General features: G+C 40.4%; 2 protein-coding genes and 1 non-coding gene across 7 annotated transcripts; 1 reads left to right on the top strand and 2 right to left on the bottom strand.

Annotated features, from left to right (window-relative positions):
- The first annotated feature begins 1,388 nt into the window (after positions 1 to 1,388).
- On the top strand, positions 1,389 to 6,963 carry LOC121970702. Of its 2 annotated transcripts, none has more exons than XM_042521588.1 (9): positions 1,389 to 2,375; positions 2,570 to 2,642; positions 2,740 to 2,817; positions 3,705 to 3,824; positions 5,093 to 5,191; positions 5,345 to 5,404; positions 5,497 to 5,591; positions 6,291 to 6,356; positions 6,511 to 6,963. In XM_042521588.1, the coding sequence occupies exons 1-9, from the start codon at positions 1,597 to 1,599 to the stop codon at positions 6,527 to 6,529; spliced, it is 1,389 nt and encodes a 462-aa protein (XP_042377522.1). In that variant the 5' UTR covers positions 1,389 to 1,596; the 3' UTR covers positions 6,530 to 6,963. The 2 variants fall into 2 exon arrangements, with proteins under 2 accessions (XP_042377522.1, XP_042377523.1); XM_042521589.1 differs by having other exon boundaries at positions 1,394 to 2,375; positions 2,570 to 2,618.
- Positions 6,964 to 8,288: 1,325 nt separating this feature from the next.
- Positions 8,289 to 17,459, bottom strand: LOC121970701 (origin of replication complex subunit 1-like). Of its 4 annotated transcripts, none has more exons than XM_042521585.1 (17): positions 16,480 to 17,459; positions 16,202 to 16,337; positions 14,785 to 14,937; positions 14,564 to 14,686; positions 14,322 to 14,473; positions 14,144 to 14,243; positions 13,884 to 14,006; positions 13,648 to 13,809; positions 13,380 to 13,437; positions 13,116 to 13,294; positions 12,030 to 12,162; positions 11,662 to 11,732; positions 11,370 to 11,465; positions 10,232 to 10,308; positions 9,753 to 9,836; positions 8,774 to 8,847; positions 8,289 to 8,651 (listed from the first exon to the last, which is right to left on the bottom strand). In XM_042521585.1, the coding sequence occupies exons 1-16, from the start codon at positions 17,364 to 17,366 to the stop codon at positions 8,784 to 8,786; spliced, it is 2,598 nt and encodes an 865-aa protein (XP_042377519.1). In that variant the 5' UTR covers positions 17,367 to 17,459; the 3' UTR covers positions 8,289 to 8,651; positions 8,774 to 8,783. The 4 variants fall into 4 exon arrangements, with proteins under 4 accessions (XP_042377519.1, XP_042377520.1, XP_042377521.1 ...); XM_042521586.1 differs by having other exon boundaries at positions 8,289 to 8,628; XM_042521587.1 differs by having other exon boundaries at positions 8,289 to 8,847; positions 16,480 to 17,013; positions 17,203 to 17,459.
- Positions 14,800 to 14,877, bottom strand: LOC121974085. Its single transcript, XR_006109948.1, has one exon. It is a non-coding gene; the product is annotated as a small nucleolar RNA snoR28 (small nucleolar RNA).
- Positions 17,460 to 24,622: the final 7,163 nt, after the last annotated feature.

The raw sequence follows: 24,622 nt of genomic DNA, 5'->3' as shown, positions 1-24,622 counted from the left end.
ATCATCACGAAGCAAGCAACCGAAGCACGACGAGCTATTCACCTCCTCCTCTAGCTACAAATCAACCCTAACAATTTTATTATTGTGCTAACTTTATTTTACAGGTTACACTTTATTTTTAGACTAATACATTTTGTAGGACCAAAGTAGTAAAATTAGTCTTAGATAAATAGTATTTGAGGCACCTTAAAGCTGATTGGAGGTGTCTATGAGCAAGCTTGGAGGCACCCTAGATCCATTGGAGACGCCCTCAAGGAAATAAAGTTTGCGTTGAGGGGAGGCACCCTGGAGTGCACTGGAGGCGCCCTTGATTCATGCTTAGAGGCATCTTGGAGCGCTGGGAAGGCACCTTGGAGTGTTTGGAACACACGCTCGAATAGATAAAAGCCAAAGTTAGTGCTGTTTATCGCGGCCAGGGTCAAAGGGATTAAACTTAAGGTTATAGGCGTCCTCAACACTCTTTAAAAGAAGTGTTCAAGCAACACAATCAGATCATCCTTTCTACGAGCTTTAACGATTCTTCTACTGTTTCGACTAAGCTCTGTTGCTGCGTTACTGCTCCGAGACACGCTGTTGGCAAATCGACATCGTCATATGAGCCTGTTCAGATTCTACAATTCTAAAATGTTGGTAATGATTTAATATTCGTGTACTTCTTTCATACTTACAAAAGGAAAGTATAGGTTGTTACACATTTTCGATTTTTCTTACTTGTATTTGATTCTCTCTTCGGCAGTTCCGGAAGAGGTTATAGTAGATTGGTCGTCGATACGGTCCGAGGGATCGTGAGTCTTGAAGTAGGAGTCGTCAAAAGTTCCGAACTAAGTAACTCCTCGTGTTCTGTCTCTTTATTGTTCTTTTTACTTAGTTTATTTTTCTGCTCATGTGATTTATCCCGCTTTCACGTGCCTCGATCATACAATTAAGGATATGTACGAAGATATAACAATTAGAGTAAATACTTTAGGTATATTAACTGAAATATTTTCAATAAAGATAAGATTTCATCAAAAATTAGCTCTAAGTCTCTATCTTTTTATAATAATTATGGACGAATTCACTGTATACATTTTAGACACAGTATCGTGACACATGTTGTTTACAGATGAAATACGTAAATGAGTAAATGCTAAATTAAAATCTCAGTGGAAAGTACGGGAACGATTTTAAATTTAAATGTAATTTATGTTTAGAAATATTAGATATAATGATATAATTATTAAGATAAAAGATGTCGAATTGTTCGGAATAAGATTTAGATATTTAGAATCATTATGATATACTGTAAATTACTTTTAAAATTTTAAAAATAATTCTATAAAATCACAATCAGATTTACTAAGGAACATGAAAATAGACCAAATAAAAAACTGAGAGGCATTAAAGAGAAACTCTGAGTTGAGGAAAAACTCGTGGAACGAGTACTGATCTCGGGTATGTTTTTTTCCTGCTGCTGCTGCTGACCCACCGGAAAAACTAGCCGTTGCTGCCCCGCTCGGTTATTAGAGGAGTCGTCCTGCTTCGGGGTCGCGTCGACGAACCCTAGCGAGTCACGCTCGCGTCCTTTCTTCTCGTATTCCTCTCCTTCCTTCGGAGATGGCGGCGACTCCGTCGAAGAAGCTGCAGCGCTCCCGATCTCATGTGTTGGAGGCACCTATGGGCTCGGAGAATTCCGATCCCAATATTCCCTCCCCGTCTCCTCTTTCTTCGCAGAAATTGGAGAGGTCTCCAGCGGTTGGATCGGACGAGTCGAAGGGTTCAGGGAGTAAGACCCGCGGTCGGGATCCACCGCCCGCTCCGGGACGAGCGAGGAAGTTCATCGTCGCGAAGAAGAGCTCCAGGAGGGCGGGGAACGGGATTGACTTCGAGAAGTGCCGAAAAGAAGCTTACGAGACCCTCCGAGCGTCGCAGGAGGAGTTTTTTAGGATAGGCCGATCTTCGGGAGTGGCCGGTATCGTGAATCCTGGAGACGTTGAAGCTGGCGTGTCCGTTGATCGAAGCAATAAGGAGGGAGTGAACGGGACGAGAGAGGTCTTGGATTCGGGGACTGAAGATACTGAAGACTGTTCAGAGGCGAGGAAGCTGAGGGATTTGGTGAAGGAGGAGGCACCTGAGCCTGGATCTGGTCGCGTTAGGCATCTGGTAAAGGCATTTGAGAACTTCCTTTCCATTTCAAAGGATGATGCTGTTGAAAAGTCAGAAGACAGAGATCCGAACGTGATGAATTGGACATTGCCAGGCTTACAGCAATCGTGCAAGACTGAGGCAGCGAAAACTTCATTTGCATATGTTTTTTCTTCATCAGAGTTTATACCTTCTATAAAACCTACTAGGGAGTCGCAGTTGAAGTCTTCAGTGGATGAAAATGTTGAAAGGTTAGAATTCTCACATTGCATAAACTTGATGTGTTTCTAGACGTATCACTTATAATTTTTTTAGTAGGTGGCATTGGTGATAGGCTGGAGCTCTTAAACTCTAGAAACTTTATGTTTTTTATATATGTAGTTTTTACTTGATGTTTCTGTCACTACTCAAAGAATTCAACATTATCGACCCCAATTGGTTCTAGGCTGAGCTTGGGGAGAAGGACATCTGGTGAAGGAAGGAACAAACGTATTGTAAGAAAATCTTGTATTCTACAAGTAATTATTTCAAAATGTGTACAGAGATGTTCTTCATGTTTTGTTTTAGAATGTCATATATACAGGTTCTGACGTGAAACTGGTGTATTCTTGCCAGAGCTCTGATTGTCTTAGGAGGAGCTGGGATAAGATGCTTAAAATGACAAGCCAACATCCATTCAAGCTCAGGACCGAGGTAGGTTGCTAGATCAATTTTGTTAGCAAATAATAAAAAAGTTCTGGTTAAAGTGTAAAATAGTGTTATTTTTAAAGCCTGGATTGTGGGCACTGATCAGGTGCTTGGCCACTACTTACTGTCAGAAATGACAGGATATCCCTGATCAATGACTGCCCTCTAGTTATGTAAATCCTTGTGTCCTTTACTATTAATTCTTGTCTAAAGGAACTTTGTATCTTGTATGATGTGAGTAGCTTTGGGTTCAGCTTCGACAGAATTGCAAAATGTTTGAAAGTTAAATGGTTGAAAGAGTTATTTTTAATTTTAACTTCACTTTGTCCAAATGTCTTGTGTGAGCGTAGTGCGTTTCTGTCTAACAGAAAATAGAAAAATTTATAAGATTGTGGGTCATACTTTGTAGATCCAACTGTTGGTAACTTAAGAAATAACTCATAAAAAGTTAATGTAGCTGGGGTCAGAATGCTTAAAAGAATGCATGAGATTACTAATAAAATAAAATAAATACTACATTTTCACAAAAACAACAAATAAATTCTATAATTAGACAAGTTGAGTAGATTAAAATTGAAATTTATGCGGGACAGAGAAAGATAAAATTAAATTCTAGTTTGTAATATTTCCAGTAATATAGTCACTTCATGTGGTGGGGGCTATCACAGTTTGTTTATCTAATAGAGCACCCTCCAACTAACTCTTGCAATGAGTGCTTGCTAGCTAACAGTCTAATCCAATGATCTGAAAGGTGTTTTTAAGTTGATCTATTTTTTTTCTGTTCCTTTAGTACTTCAGGATGTCAGATAAACTTTAAAGATTTTTTTCATCAATTGAATTTTGATCTTGTTTTTGGTTGAGCTTCATAAAAAAACTATGTATTCTATTTTTAGCAAAGAGGAAGGATTAAAGAAGAACAATTTATCAAGAAAGTGAAAGAAATGCTGGTTGAGGAGGAGAAGCAACGTATACCTATTGCCCAAGGCCTTCCATGGACCATAGATGAACCAGAGGTGACAAACTTCAAACTTAATTTCATGACAAGATTAGTGTTCAAAGTTAAGCAATGTAATGTGTGACGCAAATATATTCAATTGATGAATTTAATCTTTAGATATTTCCCTTATTTATTGCTTTAATCATGATTGCAAAGTATGAAGAAGCTTGTGAAATCTATGACTAACTAATAGTAGGAGGGAGACCACCAGCACTAAATGTTCAATATTTCTCTCCCAATAGGAGACCGCATCGAGAAAACTTTCCTATGTATAGCCCGTCTTAAAATTCATACTATAACAAGGGCTTTCATTGCTGGTATATTGAAGAATTTCTTATTGTCAAAAAAATTGTTTTCAGTAAAATTTTCAATTTAGGAAAACAGGCTTCAACTTCTGAAATTTATATTGAAGAGTGTCTCCTTCGTACTTGACAAAAGGACATTCCTGTCCAATGTAGTGGCAAAGGGCAGTCTCATCAGGATAAACCAAAAGTTTTTTATCTTGACCATAGAATTCAATAAATAAATAATCTAATAAAGAACATGCTTTTGTTGTTTGTTGGTTACCTTGCCATATTCTTTAAGCATGCTCATATGCAATCAATCTTTTATTTTTGAAGTTTCTATGAGATGCTCACTATAGCCTATAGTTCTTAGCTAAATAAACTTCTGTTAGGAGGACATTTAATTGGATAAAATGCTTGTGATTTTGTTTACACTTGGCAAGGACCATACAGGAAATTAGAAATAATGAAAATTGAGACATGCTTCATTCCAGCATATATTTGTATGGGCTATTTTTTTTTATCTGTACGTGGCTTCAAGATTAATAGAGGCAGTAGATTGCACCTAAAGTTATTGTCTTCATTGGCAATTTAGATAGGATGGAAGGCGTTGAGATGGAAGATATTAAGCATCTTCATATACATTAATTATTTATTGAACTATTGGATCAGCTATGTCTGGTCTACTTGTTTGATCTATTCATGTTTATTTGTTCTAGCATCAGCAAAATGAGCCAGACTGTAGATACCATTCAATATGGATGGAAGTGAATCATTTTGTTTAATGTTGCCTTTATTTTTGTATTTTTTTGGGGAAAAAACTGTCAGAATTGCACTACTTATGGACATCATGTAGTTTTATGAAACTCCAACTGAATTTATTATTGCAACCATTAGCCGGTTGGATAATTTTCTTACTGAAATAGTTAAATCTCTAATTTTACATTTCTGCAAGTTCTTTCCTTCTGCTAACCTACAATATTTCTAATATGTCACTTAGATCTTGTTGAAGCCCCCCATTAAAGAAAGCACTGAACCTCTAGACCTTGTTTTGCATAGTGATGTGCGTGCAGTTCAAAGGGCTGGGTTTGATAAATTTGTAAGATTTCTAGATTCTGCTATTATCAGCAAAAATAAATAAATAAATAAATAGAAATTTTTTTAGTATAATTCCAGTAATATCATGTAGCGCTGAAGCCAATATATAATTCATCACTAACCTTTCTTTGTTGCTTACTCTACTATTCATCAGGTAGCTGAGCGGCTGAGCTTTGCCGAACAACTAAGATTAGAAAGGGAGATGCAACAGAAGGTTTTTTTTCCTCTCTTTCCCCTTAACATTGATGATTTATCAAGTTCTATGAATCCAAAAAATTGTATACTTAAATATTAAATATTTTATAGTTTGAAGAAGAAGAAGAAATACGGAGGCTCAAAAGAGAGCTTGTGCCTAAAGCTCAACTGATGCCATACTTTGATCGACCCTTTGTTCCTAAAAGGTAAGTTTACCGAAAAACCTATGCATCTTTTGCCCTTATATTTTTTTGATGTACGGTAGCCAAATTTCTCCAAATTCAGACACAACTTACCTGTTAATTGGCACCGTCTTATTGAACCAAGTAGAAAGTATTTCTTAATTTTTCTGTTTGATGGCTAAGCATCATAAAGCAAGATCTGCTAAAATTCCTGATTGCACCATCTTACTGAATGCAGTAGGTACGTATTTCCTTTTTTTTTTTCCTGTTTGTCGGCCAAGCAAGTCAAGTATCTTGAATCCTTCCACATTACAAATTCAGTAGGCACTTGATAATGTAAATGAGATGGAAGTGATGAATCCGATCTAGAGATGCATTATTGGGTATCTGAAATCTTGTAGTATTGTGAGCCACGCTTGTGAGGCGGATGAGAATTGTATACAGGAATTCTTGCAGCTGGCCACAAATCGAAAAACTGAACTAAACCAAACTTAACTGAAGTTCTCGATGCAGTTTGGCTTCCTTGAGAGTAGTTTGGTTGAACAAAAAAAATCAATTCAGTTCACTTCAAACTTCGTATAAGATTTTTTTAATATGGGTTGGTTCTGTTTACAAAAGATAAAATAAAATTCAATTCCATTTGAATGAAAAAGAGAGACACCCTCTTAACTTACTCTTGTTTGTTATTGTTTCATTATATTTTGCTCCTCTTGTTCTTGAAAGGTCGGAAAAGCCTTGCACAATCCCAAAGGAACCAAGATTTCGCATCTGCCCAAGAAAATCTTCATGGTAATTAATTTAACCAACAATCATTTCATTTGTCATGTTTTACAATATTCTTTTTGTTAACGCGTGAAAAAAAAAGGGAGCTAAAGATTACAGAACAATTTACATTCACATGCTATATCATACTTAATGTTTCTTTCCTTCTTCTCGTCTCCAGTGCTTCAAGGTTCAAATAACTAGCCAAGTCAGTATCGTCTGTTCATCCTTTTGCTTTAATAGACTGAGGTTGCAGCCAAATGAGAATTGCTCGACTTTGTCATGATTTGAACCGCAACTCCACATGACATTGTACATACAGGAATTCAGTACATTTTTGTCCCAATAAGATCTTTTTCCCCAACTCGCGCATGGAGTGCTAGTGTTGTAACTTGTCTCCAAAAGCTAGTGTTGTAACTTGTAAAGCATTAACATTTTGTCTTTGAAACATGTAGTACCAAGGAAATTGAGTAAGTTGGGGATTTGTTCATGTATAGTTTCTGTGATCTACCATCTGCACTATAAGAGTTTGTTTCTTTTGGCTTCAGAATGTACTCAATTGTGCAATGTTTTGGAGAACATAATTTTGTTTGTTTTGGAAAACATGATACGCTAAACTAGCTTTATATGGTTATATGTTCGCCTCTTTTTCTATAAAATACTTCTTGTTTAGTGACGACAGTTCTTTGCTGATGTGTGATCCGAAACAAAAAATGGGTTGGCCGATTATTATGTCGGGTTTACTCGTGACAGGTAGATGACAAATAGATAAACCTGTAGGTCAATCATCTTTGAGGATAAGAGATTAGAAATTGTCCACCGGTGTGGTGCAGTGGTAAAAAAAAGAAAATAAATAAGATGATCAAAATTCGAATCTCAATTGGGATGAATATTCTAGAGAGAGGTGGTATCTAAATGTGCATAAATTCGGCTGCAAATTTACTCGATAAGCTAACTCACATCCAAGATTAAGTCAAGCACTTGAACACTCACATTATAAAAAAAAACCCATAAAAAATTATTCACATTATAAAAAAAACCATAAAAAATTATTGGGCAAAAATTTAAGAGTATTTTTTTAAACGTCCCACTTTTATTATTTATAAAAAGAGCACCTCACTCCACTAGTAATTTATGGATAATTATCTAACTACACACAAAAAAATTATTCTCTAGTATACTTTATCAATTAAATATTCTATCTATATTTCATAACGGCTACAACGTAGATTTGATATGTTCATCTAACATTCATATTGTAACAGTTACGAAATTATAATTACTACGATTTTGTAGTTGTTACAATACAGATTTGATTTATTCATCTAACATTCACGTTATAACAGTTACGGAACTATAGCTGTCACAGTTTCGTAGGTACAATGTACACCCTTTCCTATGGCTAACATTTTAGGTCTACTTTTCATTATAGAAAAAATATCTTACAATAGATCGTAGTTAAAATTCGAAATTTAAATACTTTGATTATTCATTAAAAGACTTAACCATTACTCTATTGTCCCTACAACACGTAGATCCCTTTTATTATTCTTATGATAGTGGTTTTTTATTTGAATTTCTAATTTTCCTTTATATCACGTATAAAACTCTTAAAATTACTTTCCCCTTTTAAATTAAAAAAATAATTTCCATCAATTTAGACCAAATAAAAGAGTCATTTTGGATGTAGTAGAGTTTAAATCCATTACTAAAAATTATAAAATCATTATTTTCTTTTTGAATCTATTTTTATTTATATTAATTTTTCTGAATGAATAATTTTTTAAAAAAATATCTTTTACTTTTCCTCCCAAATGGGAAACACTATTGTTTACTTTAAGAAAATCAATGCTAAAAAGTTATTTTCAAACTTTGTTTTTTTACGAAATAAAAATCAAGCCAAATTTGCAGCACCAAATCAAATCAATCAGTTTGCAACTAACGTAATCAAACTGAGAATATGCCACCAAATTTGCACATGAATATACCAGATGAAACCCATACAATAGTACAAAAGTATCGGATTGTCTAATTTGATACACTCGCCAAAGTTACATCCGGCCTGGGTAATTGAGTTTTTAATCTCACTGAGCAAAGAAGTCTCTGACAAGAACACACAATTGTTCAGTGGATTTTTCCCTTAGTCATCCTCATTGTTGACGCTGAAGCACAGACTTCACCACCCTCATCGCCTCTGAATTTATCCTGCAATAAGCCATCCTCTTTGCCGCAGAAACATGGCTGTACCTCGCTAAGGTGCCAGCATAACCTCCCTTAGTTTGCCAATTTGATGAGTGCTCTGACAAAGAAATGAAGAACAAACTGCCGATTGAAACAGAGACACGAGATTGATCAATTCATCCTAGTCAAGGCTCTCAATCGAATCCATGAAAAAAGAAACAAAAAAACCACGACGGACGGAAGTAGATATTTTGCCATATTACCACCATGCACTTATAAATATTTTGCCAACCAGGGTAGTTCCGAGCAGTCTTTTAAAGCAAAAGAAACATCATCACTGCCATCATTGTAGAACAAACATCACATCAGTTTCAATTTAAAAAAGAAATTAAACCAGTGAACCACGTAAGGAACTTAAAATATATATAATCACAAAAGTATAGCCAAGGTGATGAATGATAGGATAAAAGCATGGGTATTAATATTCCATAATTAGCAATAGTCTCAAAACACCGATCATTTCACTAAGTTGATTTTTATGCCATTAACGCACTGTTTGAAAATAAATTCTGGAAAAAAATATAATGTGTTTTACTTTTGTACTAAAATTTTAAATTTTTGTGAGGACACCAGATGGCAATGACAAAACCTTCTGTCATACATGTGAAACCTAACAAAATTCAGAAGCATGTAGCACACGTGGATGATTTTAAGCCTAGTCCCATTAGAGCACAGATCACTAGCGGCATCAAATCATATTCCAATCCTAATGGTTTGTTAGGCTGATCTAACAGAAAAAACGATGCCTTCAATAATCAGTTGTTCCACTACAATAGGATCATTTCTTTAGTTTTTATGCAATACCCTGGGATGCTAAGATTCTACAATTAGCAAATAAGAGACCCATCTAATTCTATCGGCAAGCTAGTGATGAGCCTTGTAGATTATCCTAGTTCTAACTATCCAATGAATTATAAATTTCTTAAAGAAAATATGATTCTGACCCAATTTAATATGCCATTAGTCATCTTGCAATGAGCTTCGAATTTGCAATCTGGAAGCTATTGCTATGTGAATTACTGTTCTCATCCAAAATTGCAAATTACTTACACAACTGAGCACTGAACAAGAATGTCACCCCTTGGCAACCTCAGTGACAATATAGGGTCCAGGGTATGAGAGAACTAGTAGACAGAATTAGCTATTTAAGTAAAACTAGTTTTCCGAGCAACAAAATTTAACCTTGGGAAGTTAAGCTGCAACTTTTGCAACCTGTGTTTTGTGCCTTCCTCGCAAAGAATTATTCTACTCTCACCAAGCTTACACCTGTAGCCCAACAAAATTTTGGAAGTTATTTTTTATGGGATCAGAAATAAGAACCTCAATTGTACAACATGAGAGCAACTTGATGTAGTTAATATGATGGCTACTCAAATAGATGAAATGACTATGAAACAACCAAATATACTAACTGCTACATTTTTTTCTCAATCCGATTAGAATTTGGAGAAAGTGAAGTAACTTAAGAGCATTTTATGCTCTCTTTCCAAAGGGGAACAATGCCCTTCTACTGACAGCATGTTCATTCTCTATTGAGGTTTTATTTCTTCATTCATTTTTTTTTTTTAAATTCTGATGCTTAATTAAACATTTTAGTTTCTCCCAGTGTTACTTTTTAGGCAAAACTATAAACTACATCAAAAGAACATTTTTGTCCTTACCCCACTTTCATGAGTGTATCCCATCCAGGAGGTGCTTCCCTATTGCTTGAGCACATAGATATAACAGTCGTTGCAAGCTGCAGTAGAGTTACCTTTTATTACCAGATAGAATTATAGAAAAGTATAATCCAAATTACATAATCATATCAGGAACTAAGAGAATGGCATGCAACTCAAAGCAATTAACACCAGATACTGATTTGTGCTTACTTAGAGAGGAGAAAGTAGAAGAGAAAGCGAGAAGTTCAAGTAAAGGCCAAAAAGAACATAACTATATTATCTAATTTGCATCATTGCCACTCGTCTAGTTTATTTGGACAGCACTGAAAGAAGTCATTGCTTTTATTAGAGATCCAAACTTCTTTTGTATCCATTTCAACCCAATTTTGGCAGAAATAGAACAAGTAACTGGACAAATAATAAATTTCTTCCTCCTCTCCTCTTCCTTCCAAGTAAACCAGACACTCAATTTTTCTATTTTCCTTTCTTTTCCCTCTTATTGCAGTCCAAGTAAACACACCATGAGTACTACATAAAGGAATGTTATTCACCATATCTGTCAATAATCAATCTAAATTCATTCTTTACCATGAAATTAGGAAATTACAATGTAGATATAGCACTGCCAATGAATGAAATAACAAGATCAACAAACTAGGACTTTTGACAGCATCATGAATAAAGACCAACTTACAGGAGAAAGAAGGATGGACTAAATTTTATTAGTTTCTGATGGAGCAAAGGATAACTTGAAGAAATTACCCGAAGAAAAAAAAAACAAAACAACTGAATGCCATCCAACAACACGGAATCATGGCCATAGCCATCAATTTATTCAGCTTTGAATTAACACTAAAAAGGGGCAGTTGGTGCACGAAGCTCCCATCAATGCAGGGTCCCGATAAGGGTCAGATCACATTGGGTCAATTGTACGTAACCTTACCTTTCATTTTTGCAAGAGGCGATTCAAGGTCACATGGCAGCAACTCTACCGTTGCGCCAAGGCTCCCCTTCCTAGATTTGAATTAACACTATTCACATGAAAAAAAAATGCAGTATAGATTTTATTTGAGATAGTAGGTGATGTTAACTAAATAAACATGTTAGTTCAAAAGAAAACAATTTGGTAAGAGAAAACCTTTTCGAAATTTGTTTCACCCAAACCAGTTCTGTAGAGTTCACGGACCATAGCCACTAAAAATATTTTGCTCAGTCTTGAAGAAGTTTTCATGACCTATTGAAAGATAAATATTAGCTAGCTTAAATATAGTATAGCTACTTACAGCAATCAGGAAACTATATCTAGTAAACACAAACAGAATATTACCAGGTGCATTTTTGCCAATTCAAGTTCACATTTCCAAATTTATCTTTTCAAGACCCAATATGAGAAGAAACAAATTTCTCCAATGTTGAAAATTGTAGCTTACTTGAATATGTGGTGCCTGAAAGACTTCTTCTAGGGCAGCCTGGATGTGAGTCATCCGAACTCGCTGTTTCTCTAGCAAGTAGACCAAAGCAAATCTCAAATTAAGTGCACATATCTGGAAAATAAATATCTCTTGATGCTTTTGGTATAAGAGGGAAAAGAATCTATATATCAACATATTTCATTCATAAGAGCTTATCCAGGAAAAATTAATTGATGATTCATGCGTGGGTATATCTGGATACTATAATCTTGAAAAGTTGAATGATGCTTCATGGTTACTAGGATCAAGAATTTTAAAGTTTCAACACATTGCTTCACTAAATTAGGTGAAAACCAAATTCTCAATTATTTATCCTTAACAAATACCTTCCATCAAATCATCACGTGAACCCAAAGATTGTTTTGATAACAGTGACTGCTTAAGTTGATAATCTGCTATCTCTGCTGCTCGCCTACATATCTCCAAAGCACGCCTGGCATCACCAGACATAGCAGCAACCTGATACATGAGAATGCAGATAAACTGTTATGGGCATGACAGTGTGAACATATATGTTTATAAATACTGTTACTGAAGGAATTTGAACAAGCACCAAATGCATGCAATGGACTGCTTTGGTTCCTGAATTAGCACTATCTGGAACCAGGTTGCTAACCTTGACTGAGGTAATGAACAAGCAGGAGGTACCCAGTTACTAATAAAGCAAACAAGTATAAATTGTATTTATAAGAGCACAAGGCTTTGACCATAAGCAAAGTCAAACAACTTTTTTTTTCTATTTTCATCTTCACGCAATAATAAAAGGTTCGATAATAAAAGGTTGATTCATTATAAATTACAAAATTAAAAAACTAAAAGAAAAGAATCAACTTTCTAGTATTACATTACTAATATTCTGATTTACCTAATTCTGACATCGTATCCACAGGTATGAGTTGTGGCATGATATAATATTTTTATTCAAAAAGTTGGTCGATGTTATAAATATTAAATTTAATTAATTTGAATAGTACTAGTGATAATGACTTCAATACCTCAATGGAGGGATAAAATTCATGTATCCAACTCTAAATAGATAGAACAAATATGCCTTCATGATGATGGTAATAATATTATAAATTTTATTATGTGGTTGTTTTTGAGATTTGTTTACTTGCTAATAAATGATTTGACTGTTACATTTGTGTGAATGAGATATCTAACCATATGAACTTATAAACCACTTGTACTGGATATTTTTTGGAAGCGTATGCCTAATTGTTTTTAGAAGAAGACCAGCCTTGCTCATGTGCCCAGGATCCACAGCCTCTTAAGACTAGTTGTGTGTAGTGCTTCTGTTAATACAATGGTGACCATTAACATGACTTGTTTCTAGAACATGTAATTTAGGTTTCTAGAAAATTGTTCCCAACAACAGCTACTCCTTATGAAATATGCTAATCATAAACTACCTTTCTTGAAGCAAACTCAATGGCTTGATCCTCGAATGCATCAAGGCTGTTAAGACGACTTGATATTATTTCTTGCAATTGCTGATAAGTATAAGGCCCGAAACATAATCTCTGAATTCCCATTCTGCTCGAAATGCGAGGCAATAACTTTTCAGGAAGATCCATTGTGTTTGCTATCCCTGAATAAATATCAACCAAACAAAGTTGCATTTAAAAATCAAACAAGTTGAGAATAATATACAGTCAACAAGAACCATTATATACCTATAACAATAAGATTTGCATGAGGTTTAGTAGGCCAATCGAGAATGTTATACAAGACCTGAATGATGGAAAGAAACAACAATCATAAGCTCAAAATTATTATCTAAGAATCATATCATTTTCTACAATTTGTAAATACTTTCAGGATTTTTAAGTTAGATCAGAAAGACAGATAATCACTACCCAAAATTTACCGATAGAATTTGTAAATACTTTTAGGATTTTTAAGTTAGATCAGAAAGAAAGATAATCACTACCCAAAATTTACCGATTGGTTTCGTGTCAAAAGAAGATCAAGCTCATCTATGAGTAAAACACAAGGTCGATGCTCATTTATCTCAGCTCTGGTACCATTGTTAAAACGTTCATTCAGAAAATGAAGAGCTTTTTTCCACCCGGCCCTGTGACCACTTAGAGCTTCATGAATTACCTGGATTGTGCAAATTCAGTCTATCTACTCAACATTTTGGAGAAACAAAAGCAGCAAAGAAACAAATAACCTACTTTGTAAATATTCTCAGGAGAAGCCAGTTTCAAACCATTAATCTCCACAAATGTATATGGCCTCAGAGTTCCTGCATCGACCTCAGACCTCAAATTCCTCATGACTGAAAGTACGGACATAGTCTGCAGTTCGAGGCAGATCAGTGGTACAGAAACAACTATTCTAATGTTGATCACTAAGACACAGTAATAATATCAAAATTTAAAGCATTAACATGTGCCAGACTAATTACATAGAAAGATGACAAGAATCAAATTACCTTGCCAGTTCCTGGAACACCATGAATATAAAGGCATCGTCCTAAACAATGTTCACCAGAGATAGCACCTCTGATGAATGCAGTAATTTCTTCCATTTCCCTGGTATATAAGCACATATAATCACATACACCCAAAAATAGAATGTCAAACATCTAAAATAAATCAGATCATATATACTTAGTTCTGCAAGGCAAAAATTTTGGCAAACTCGCTAACAACAGCATCCCCTTGGCCTTTTCAAGATCGGTCTGTTTACGGCATCGTGTGTGCTCAGGGATTGTCTTTATACCAATTTTTTGAAGGCCAAATGTTCTTCCCTTGCATATGTTCTGAAAAAAGGCATATATTTAATTATTTGTTAGATTCAAAAACATCAAAGCAATTAGAATGAAAATTGAAAAAGGAAAAGAAAATAATACAGCCGCCACTTCATGCTTCCTCTGACAAGAAGGGGATTTCATAAGTCCTTCATTTTCTAAATCTTCTTCTGCATCAGAATCCTTGTAAACCCACTCCTCATCGCTTTCAACTCCATTGTCATTCTAAAAAAGAAGAAAAATTAAAAGTACAGCTTCATTCATGCAAGAACTGTTAAGTATTTTCCTAAATGCATATTCTACTATGATTATAAAGAATGTACCTCATTGGCATCATCAATATCTGTTATACGCTTGAAGTTATGCCAGTGAATATCATACTCATATTCACAGTAGAATACATCATCTCCTGCATCTTTGGCTTCACTGTAGGCCTTAGGGTTCATAGCATAGCAATGTCGAATGACACACTCCATCTGGAGACATACAAGAGTTTTAAGTTCTTACATCTGATGAAAGAATTAATGCATCACCTTAAAAAAATTAACATCCAAGGGAAGTAGGGTTCTTTAAAACTAAAAAACTGTAAAAAAAATGATAGTACATCAACATGGCAGTATTTAATCAAGATTAAAGACTAAGTTTTATCTGAAATTCAGGATCATATTAACTTACCCATTTCACTAATGACCACATTCAGTCCAAGTAGGGCCATTAACTCTTCGAAACGTCGAGCTTACTTTTCTTTTGGACACTGGCATAATGTGATTATGATCTATTTTGTTATCATCATGTGACCATTATTAACTTTCAACTAACTAAATCTCATGGCATATAAGGAAAAACTTATGTTTGGAGAATTAGATAAATGGTCTCAAACTCAAAAATATCACCTAATTGGGAGCATGCGTTAAGCAAAAGATTATCAGTTGTATTGATTGGATGTCACTGTGACTGACTGATTTACCACAATTTTTAAACCTACTTTATGTTAGTAATATGATTGTGTGAGCGATTAGGTTCAAAGCTTTCAGTTGATAAAGTGAAATAAATACATATAAATATGTATGTCCATATGTTAAGATGACAAGGCAATAGGGATATATGAAAACTAAAGTTCAGCATAGTATAACTTAAAATGATCTATGTTTATAGTTGGAATACAGTAATTTGTTATCCTTCTTTGAATTCTAACATGATTACGTTTCTTGGTTAATAATCATTGGGAATGACCAACTTATACAAAGCCACATGCAATACCTTATATATGTTTTCTTTCTGTGTTCGTTCCACCCTGCACTTAACACTTGTGCTCCTTCCATCAACGTGGGGCCGTCGTGTGGGGGCCGTTAATGTGGCGGTTCCACATTTTTTATATATGTTTTCTTTTTCCAATATTTTTGGAGAATTGTTAATTATTGCTTGTTGGATCAGATTCCTCAGTCATCCAACTGGATATGAGAGTGTGACTTGTGTTGTTGCATACATCTTTTTGCCAATTTTCAAAATTTCCAATATGAGAAAATGCTTACATAACATCTACATATCAAACCCAACTCCATATCCTTCCAAACAGTATCCTGATCTTGTGAATATGGCATTTATTGTCGTTTACAACATTATAATACCTACATCATTCATCTTGACTAATTAGCAGAGCTTGACAGAAGCAGTAGTGCTAGAATTTTCAGAACAAAGATCAAAGAGAAACCAATTCAAAAAAATGTCAAAATTGTCTACCTCGATGTCATTGCAATTATTTGTTCGGTATAGCTCCCTTCTTAAGTTATGTGGCTGTCTCCCTACGGCAGTCTCTTCAGGGATGATGTACCATCTACACTTGAGCCAATAAGTACCATCCGGTTCCCTCCATAAGCTGTTCAAAAAACACAAGATTTCCTATTAGTAAACTGACGAGCACGAAACAGGAGTACTAAAACAAGCAGAGCCGAATAAGATACTGAAAAATGTGTAAAATGACCAAAATCTACCACAGATTCAGATGTGTCGAGCAATACCTCTCGATCCGAGCAGCCCAGAGATCGCAAGAAAGGAGCTTCTCTTTGGCCGTCCTCCGCACCTTTTTTCCTTTGGGCGGGCTTGGGAGTTGGACATCCTTTCCCAGCTTCCGGGCCTCACAAAAGTCACAGATCCAGTCCCCCTCCGGGATTTTCCTAAGCGGCGGCTTCAAGCACTTGAGATGAAACCCTCCCAAGCAGTCGTCGCACTCGATCATCACCGTCCCGCCTTCCCGGAAGCAGATCCGGCACTCCTCCACCTCCAGGTCATCATCATCCGACTCCAGCCCCTCCCTCCTCTTCAAGTACACGTCATCTCCGACCTCGAACTCGACCTCGTCAAAGACTACCTTCTTGTAGTAAACTCTCCTTCGGGCGGTCCTAGAGTGCTTGAAGTCCGGGGTGACTGGAGGCAGACCCGAAACATCTCTCTTTTGGGGGGTCCTCGAGGGGGTTCCCGACCTCCGCTGCTTCTTCTGGTCCGGGGTGACAATCGGAGCATCTGGGCGCGACAACGACCGCTTAGAAGCGGATTTGGGAGTGCGGTTGGCAACGGAGGGTCCGGGCCGCCGCCGCTGCTTCGAGTCCGGGGTGATTGGAGACAGACCCGAAGCATCTCCCTTTTGGGTGGTCCTCAAGGGGGTTCCCGACCTCCGCTGCATCTGCCGGTCCGGGGTGACAAACGGAGCATCTGGGTGCGACAACGACCGCTTCGAAACGGATTTGGGAGTGCGGTCGGCAACGGACGTTGGAACGACAGGGGTGGTAGGGTCGGAGGTTGTCGCGGTCGCGGAACGGAGAGAGCGGCGGGGAGGTACGGTGGACTCTGGCGTCAGCGGAATCGCCGGCGATGACTTTGAGCCCCTGGTCTGGCGCTTCGCAGCCATCAGCCTAAACCCGTCTTCCCCGATGAATCGGTGGCGAGGTGTTAGATAACCGTTTGACGTTTGATTTTTTGTCTCGCTGGAGAATTAAAGCCGTTGAGAGTTTTTTCTCAACGGGTCGCTGTAGAATTTAATTACCTTTAATCTAAAAAAAATAAATGTGAAAATTAGAAAGTATATAATTTATCAGTATTATTATAATAATAAGTAATTGATACCAAATAAAATCTTGATTAAGATTCTGTGCTATTAAATTTTAAAAATATTTTATTAAAAAAGGGAAATATATAAATATTATCTTTCAAGTATTAACCATGTTTTTGAATTTTGTTTTCTTTCTATTTTTAAAAGTTTTTCTCTTTTTCTAAGTTTTTTCTTTTCTCAGCCAATTTTAACTTAAACTAAGGGCATTTTTAGCACAATAGTCCATTTTATTTAAAATTTTTAGGGTAATTATCTCATCACAAATTGACCTACAAAAATTCATTATCTGCTAAGAAGGATGAGCCAACCTGCCATGGTCAAAAAAATCTTTAATCTAACCTAATCTAAGATGAATTACTAAAAGTGGGTTTGATTTGTATGTTTTTTATTTTTATTTTTATTTTTTAGAAAAATATATATTTTTAGAAAATAGTATTTGGTTTGTATTTTTTATTTTCTAAAAAAAATAGGTAGTATTTCCATTTTCTATTTTCTAGAAAATATGTATTTTTCATAAAATAAAAATAAAAAAAATATACAAATCAAACATACCTGATTAACGGGTTAAGCCTTCAAAAAAAAAAATCCCTACGAATATAATCATTTCATAAATAAATATTTTAAAAAATCATAATAAAATTCTTAATTAAGTTAACCAAAACAATTAATAAAAAATATGAAAATACATATGATCCTGTCCGAACCAGGGGTCAACGAACGCTGGGGATGTGGTGCTCCCTGCTAGATCCTCGAGTGCTCCGGCGAACCTGCAACAAAACCGAGCCGGGAGGGGTGTCCCGGCGACGGCCCTCCGACACTCAAGTCAGGCGAGGAATAACAAAGAGGTGGCTTAGAAACAGAAGACCCGTCTACCTCCGGTGAAGAAATGGAGACCTTATATAGACCTCTCGAAGGAGCCTGGGCACGTCAATCAAAGCAATCACCTGCTTTCGACCATGCCCAGGTATGGGTCTGTCAGAAGGGCATCCATAAGGCCATACCACTACTGTATCAACCTCTCCATGATGTGACGGCAAGATCCTCTATCGTGAAATCTTGTGTACGGCATAATCATTAGACATGCCTTTGCTGACATCCCATATCCCGAGCCGAACAAATAGGCTTAACCTTTGTATCCTCGCCCTTATCTGCCGAGCGGACCACCGCTCGGCCCATTCAGTAGGGTAGACACCCTTCGGCCCTTGGTTCAGTAGGCGGACACATGGCGTGAAACCCAAGCCGATGGTGAGCTATATCGGCTCGCTTGGACTCGCTCAATCGCCCGACGCCCTTACCCGCTTAGTCGACCCTCCATTTGTCCTCGGTGGGACCCTCGGTGGGTCCCCCATTCTTACCGTCGGATCACTTGCCTCCCCTTCAAGTCTAGTCGAAGGAGACAATGAGTCCGACTGACTGGACTATGTGTCCGAGCGGGCGGTCGTCGCCTTACCGTCGCTTATAATATCCCTTGAGTCGTTCGGCCCTTATGCCAAATTCAGCCGCTCGGCTCTTCATTTTGAATGTCTTGGCGCTCAACTTAGATGTTTGCTTGTCTAAATCTTCTCGAAAATCACGCAAATCCTTTTCATTAAGTCGAAGCATGCGCGGTATGGGCGCATTAATTGCGCCTGGTGACAGAGCGCCACGTGGCTCTTCTCGCGTGGCGGTGATGATCCGTACGATAGGACGCCGATTGTTTTGAAATGGACGGCCCGATGACGTCCTTGTTTCCCGTGACCTGGATCGGACGGTGGAGGCCAATCGACTTCGGCCGTATAAAGCCTTAGTCCTCCTCCTCCGTCGCATCTTTGCTCGTGCTTTGTCCTCCTGACTCCTCTGCTACTGCGGCCTCCGGCGATCCAGTTCCCGTTTTTCGGCGGCTACCATCTCACCGGCGATCTTCTCCGCCCATCTCCTTCTTAGTGAGCCTTCTTTCCTCGCTTACCAGGTCTTTCCTAATCGTTTCACCTCTCTTTCGCTGCTATCCTTTTGTCTCTTCGAGATGGCGAGCTCTTCCGAACCCGCTACCCATGTTCACGGTCCATGGTATATGAGTATGGAAAGTAAATTTGATGAGGAGGGCGCTCGGCGTCTTGTTCGGACGTACGGGATCCCGGACGATCATGAAATAGTTATAGCCGACCCGACCAATCGGCCCCATAACCCGCCGATCGGTACCATTTGCTTTTTTCTAGACCAATTCCAGGGCGGCCTTAGATTTCCTACCCATCCATTTATTTTGGAAGTTTGTAATTATTTCCGGATCCCGCTCGGCCAACTTGTGCCGAATTCCTTTAGGCTGCTGAGTGGGGTGGTCGTCCTCTTTAGGCTGCATAGTATTCCACTTGACCCCAAAATATTCCACTTCTTCTTCTACCCCAAACAATCCGAATTGGGTACCTTTATTTTCCAAAGTAGAATAGGCTTCAAATTTTTTGATAATATGCCGACCTCCAACAAGCACTGGAAGGAGTTCTTCTTCTATATACGACTTCCCGAGCGGCCAACATTCAGAACCAAATGGCAGACCGCTGTGCCGACCCAGCCGAAGCTCGGCAAATTCAGAAGCAATCCAGCCTACCTTCATGCGGCGAACAAAATCAACCAGTTGCTTCTCAAGGGTGTTGTACATTTTGGATTATCTCCGTTCGGGCCAATCTCCCTACCGCATGAGTAAGGACTCTTTACTCACTTCGCCTTTTTTGTCTAACCGATTTTAATTTTTTCCACTGCTTGAAGTCATGTGGCGCTCCAAGGCTCCATCTGAAATTGAAAGCCGTGGAGATTGAGGCTACCAAAAAGAAACGGAAGTTACCCCATCCGCTCAACGGAGGTTGAGGCGGATCCTGTTTCCTCTGCCCAGTAGAGCTGGGAGTCCCCAGGCGGATTCACCACGGAAGTTCGGCAGAAACGTCGAAGAGACCCCAGCCTTCCGCCGACCCAAGAAGGCGAACCACAGGCGCCGATCGAGGTCGCCTCACCAGATCGCACGCCTTCGCAGATCGGGACCTCAGTGGCCTCGTCCACCGCACAGCCCTCTGGCTCTCCTCCACTGACTCGTCGTCGCTTACGACGGTTGGGCGAAACTTCAACCATTGGGGAGTCCTCGGGTCAAGCGACTGAGGCTGCCACCCGACCGTCAAGACTACCCTTCGATTCCCATCGGAGGAATATTTATTGTCTGCCGATCGGCCTTCAAGCCCCGTTCATGAGATAACCTTGAGGGGTCCGCTCGCCAAGCTTTTTGAGGACGCTCAGATTAGGGTGGCCCTCATGACGCCCAAGCAGCTTGGTGATAACCACATGCAGCAGGCCACTCAGGTAGGTTCATTTTTCTTCTCGTGCCCTGCTACTGTTTGGTTTCTGATTTTATTATTTCCCTTACAGCATTGGGCCGAGCAAATCGCCACTAGCCATCGGCTGGCCGAGCTGGAGGATCTCATGGAAAAACTCCAAGTCTCGGGGGGTCCATCAGCCGAGCGGGAGAAACAAGCCCGTGAGGCCGAACAGAAGAAGGCCGCCGACCTGGCTACAGAGGTGGCTCGACTTGAAGGCCTGGTGAAGAAACGCGACGCAGACGTGAAGCGCGCCAGTAGCCGGAAGAAGCGGGCGATTGCTGATCTGGACAAGATGAAAGTTGAAGTCCGAGCCCTAGATCAGCAATCTAAGAATCTGGAAGCCCAACTAGCTGTCGAACGGGATGGGCGCTCCGCTGAACGTACTAAAGCGGAGGTGGACCAGAAAGTCCTCCAAGATTCACTAATTGCCTCCCGAGCGGCTTTCAGAAAGTACAAGGAAGGGGAGCCGAGTCGCCTAGCAGCAGCGCGCCAAGAATACCTCCGCTCGGAGCGGTTCGACGAAAAGTTCGGTGGCAACGTCTCCTCCACTTTCGCCGAGGCGGTCAAGGTCACCACGGCGTACTTGAAGAAGGGGGGCACCTTCCTGCTGACCTGAGCATTCTCTCTTCAGATCTGGCGGCTATGATTGACGATATCCCGGACACCTTTTTTAATTTTGAGGATCCGGAGTGAAGCGAGTTCTTCCCAGTACTTTCTGTATTTCATCTGCTGATATAAAATTTTTGCATGAGCCGATCGGCGTAATTGTCTTCTTTTGCCTCTATTTTTGCTTGCCCTTCATTGTCGTCTTTTGTCTGTTTAGTGCTTGTTCGTAGAGTCAGTTAAGCTCGACGTGTTCCCCACTAGACGACCGATCGGGTTAATCAGTTGATTTGTTTTCCTCGAAATCGTTTAGCGCTTGGCTATGCTGTTTGCATTCAGTGAATGCGAAGTATTGGCAAACTGATGGCCGATCGGACTTAATCAATTTAGTACTTGCGAACGCTCGTTATTTGGCGTCCTTAGTTTCGTCCAGTAAGCTCACAGTCGCGGGTTTGACTCTCGATCTTTAACGTCGGATCTCGACGGCTTTCCGCTCGGACGTTTATAGACGCCGGCTCGTCTCTCGATATTTAACGTCCGTGCTCGACGACGCGGTTATTTATAGCCGGTCGGCGCGGCTCTCGATCTTTAACGACGGGGCTCGTCGGTCTTCTGCTCGGGGATTTATAGACGCCGGCTCGTCTCTCGATCTTTAACGTCGGTGCTCGACGGCTTGGATATTTATAGCCGGTCGGCGCGGCTCTCGATTTTTAACGACGGGGCTCGTCGGTCTTCTGCTCGGAGGTTTATAGACGCTGGCTCGTCTCTCGATCTTTAACGTCGGTGCTCGACGGTGCGGTTATTTATAGCCGGTCGGCGCGGCTCTCGATTTTTAACGACGGGGCTCGTCGGTTTTCTGCTCGGAGGTTTATAGATGCCGGCTCGTCTCTCGATCTTTAACGTCGGTGCTCGACGGCGCGGTTATTTATAACCGGTCGACGCGGCTCTACGGTTTAGCGTCTGGGCTAAACGGTACTCCGCTCGGAGAGTTTATAGACGCCGGCTCGTCTCTCGATCTTTAGCGACGGAGCTCGTCGGCGCGGTTATTTATAGCCGGTCGGCGCGGCTCTACGGTTTAACGTCTGGGCTAGACGGTACTCCGCTCGGAGAGTTTATAGACGCCGGCTCGTCTCTCGATCTTTAACGACGGAGCTCGTCGGCGCGGTTATTTATAGCCGGTCGGCGCGGCTCTACGGTTTAACGTCTGGGCTAGACGGTACTCCGCTCGGAGAGTTTATAGACGCCGGCTCGTCTCTCGATCTTTAACGACGGAGCTCGTCGGCGCGGTTATTTATAGCCGGTCGGCGCGGCTCTACGGTTTAACGTCTGGGCTAGACGGTACTCCGCTCGGAGAGTTTATAGACGCTGGCTCGTCTCTCGGAGCTCGTCGGTGCGGTTATTTATAGCCGGGGGCGGCTCTACGGTTTAACGTCTGGCTAGACGGTACTCCGCTCGGAGTTTATAGACGCCGGCTCGTCTCGATCTTTAACGGAGCTCGTCGGCGCGATTATTTATAGCCGATCGGCGCGGCTCTGGTTTAACGTCTGGGCTAGACGGTATTCCGTTCGGAGAGTTTATAGACGCTGGTCTCTCGATCTTTAACGGAGCTCGTCGGCGCGGTTATTAGTCGGTGCGGCTCTACGGTTTAACGTCTGGCTAGACGGTCTTCCGGAAGGTTTATAGACGCCGGCTCGTCTCTCGATCTTTAACGGAGCTCGTCGGCGTTATTTATAGCCGGTCGGCTCTGATTTAACGTCTGGGCTAGACGGTACTCCGCTCGGAGAGTTTATAGGCCTCGTCTCTCGATCTTTAACGACGAGCTCGTCGGTTTATTTATAGCCGGTCGGCGGCTCTGGTTTAACGTCCTAGGCGGTACTCGCTCGGAGAGTTTATAGGCCCTCGTCTCTCGATCTTTAACGGAGCTCGTCGGCCGTTGTCGGCGCGGCTCTCGATTTAACGTCTGGGCTAGACGGTACTCGCTCGGAGAGTTTATAGGCCTCGTCTCGATCTTTAAGCTCGTCGGTAGATTATTTATAGCCGGTCGGCGGCTCTGATTTAACGTCTGGCTAGGCGGTACTCACTCGGAGAGTTTATAGGCCGGCTCGTCTCTCGATCTTTAACGGAGCTCGTCGGCGCGGTTATTTATAGCCGGTCGGCGGCTCTGATTTAACGTCTGGGCTAGACGGTACTCCGCTCGGAGAGTTTATAGGCCTCGTCTCTCGATCTTTAACGACGGAGCTCGTCGGTTATTCGCTCGGTTTTTATCCGGTTTAACGTCTGGGCTAGACGGTACTCCGCTCGGGTTATAGAAGCCGGCTCGTCTCTCGATCTTTAACGCTGAGCTCGTCGTTATTATAGCCGGTCGGTAGCGGCTCTGGTTTAACGTCTGGCTAGACTCGCTCGGAGAGTTTATAGGCCGGCTCGTCTCTCGATCTTTAACGAGATCGCGGCGGGGTTATTTATAGCCGGTCGGCGCGGCTCTCGTCGGCTAGACGGTACTCCGCTCGGAGAGTTTATAGACGCCGGCTCTCGATCTTTAACGGAGCTCGTCGGTTATTATAGCCGGTCGGCGCGGCTCTCGGTTTAACGTCTGGGCTAGACGGTACTCCGCTCGGAGAGTTTATAGGCGCTCGTCTCTCGATCTTTAACCACGGAGCTCGTCGGCGGTTATTTATAGCCGGTCGGCGGCTCTCGATCTTTAACGTCTGGGCTAGACGGTACTCCGCTCGGAGAGTTTATATACCGCCTCGTCTCTCGATCTTTAACGGAGCTCGTCGGTAGCGGTTATTTATAGCCGGTCGGCTCTGCTCTCGAGCTGGACGGTCTTCCGCTCGGAGAGTTTATAGGCGCGTCTCTCGATCTTTAACGACGGAGCTCGTCGGCGCGGTTATTTATAGTCGGTCGGCGCGGCTCTACGGTTTAACGTCTGGGCTAGACGGTACTCCGCTCGGAGAGTTTATAGACGCCGGCTCGTCTCTCGATCTTTAACGACGGAGCTCGTTAGCGGCTCTACGGTTTAACGTCTGGGCTAAACGGTACTCCGCTCGGAGAGTTTATAGCCGGCTCGTCTCGATCTTTAACGACGGGCTCGTCGGTGCGATTATTTATAGCCGG

This window comes from Zingiber officinale, chromosome 4A (assembly GCF_018446385.1).
Source record: "Zingiber officinale cultivar Zhangliang chromosome 4A, Zo_v1.1, whole genome shotgun sequence".
Lineage (NCBI taxonomy): Eukaryota > Viridiplantae > Streptophyta > Magnoliopsida > Zingiberales > Zingiberaceae > Zingiber > Zingiber officinale.
This window is presented reverse-complemented; position numbering and strand designations above follow the sequence as displayed.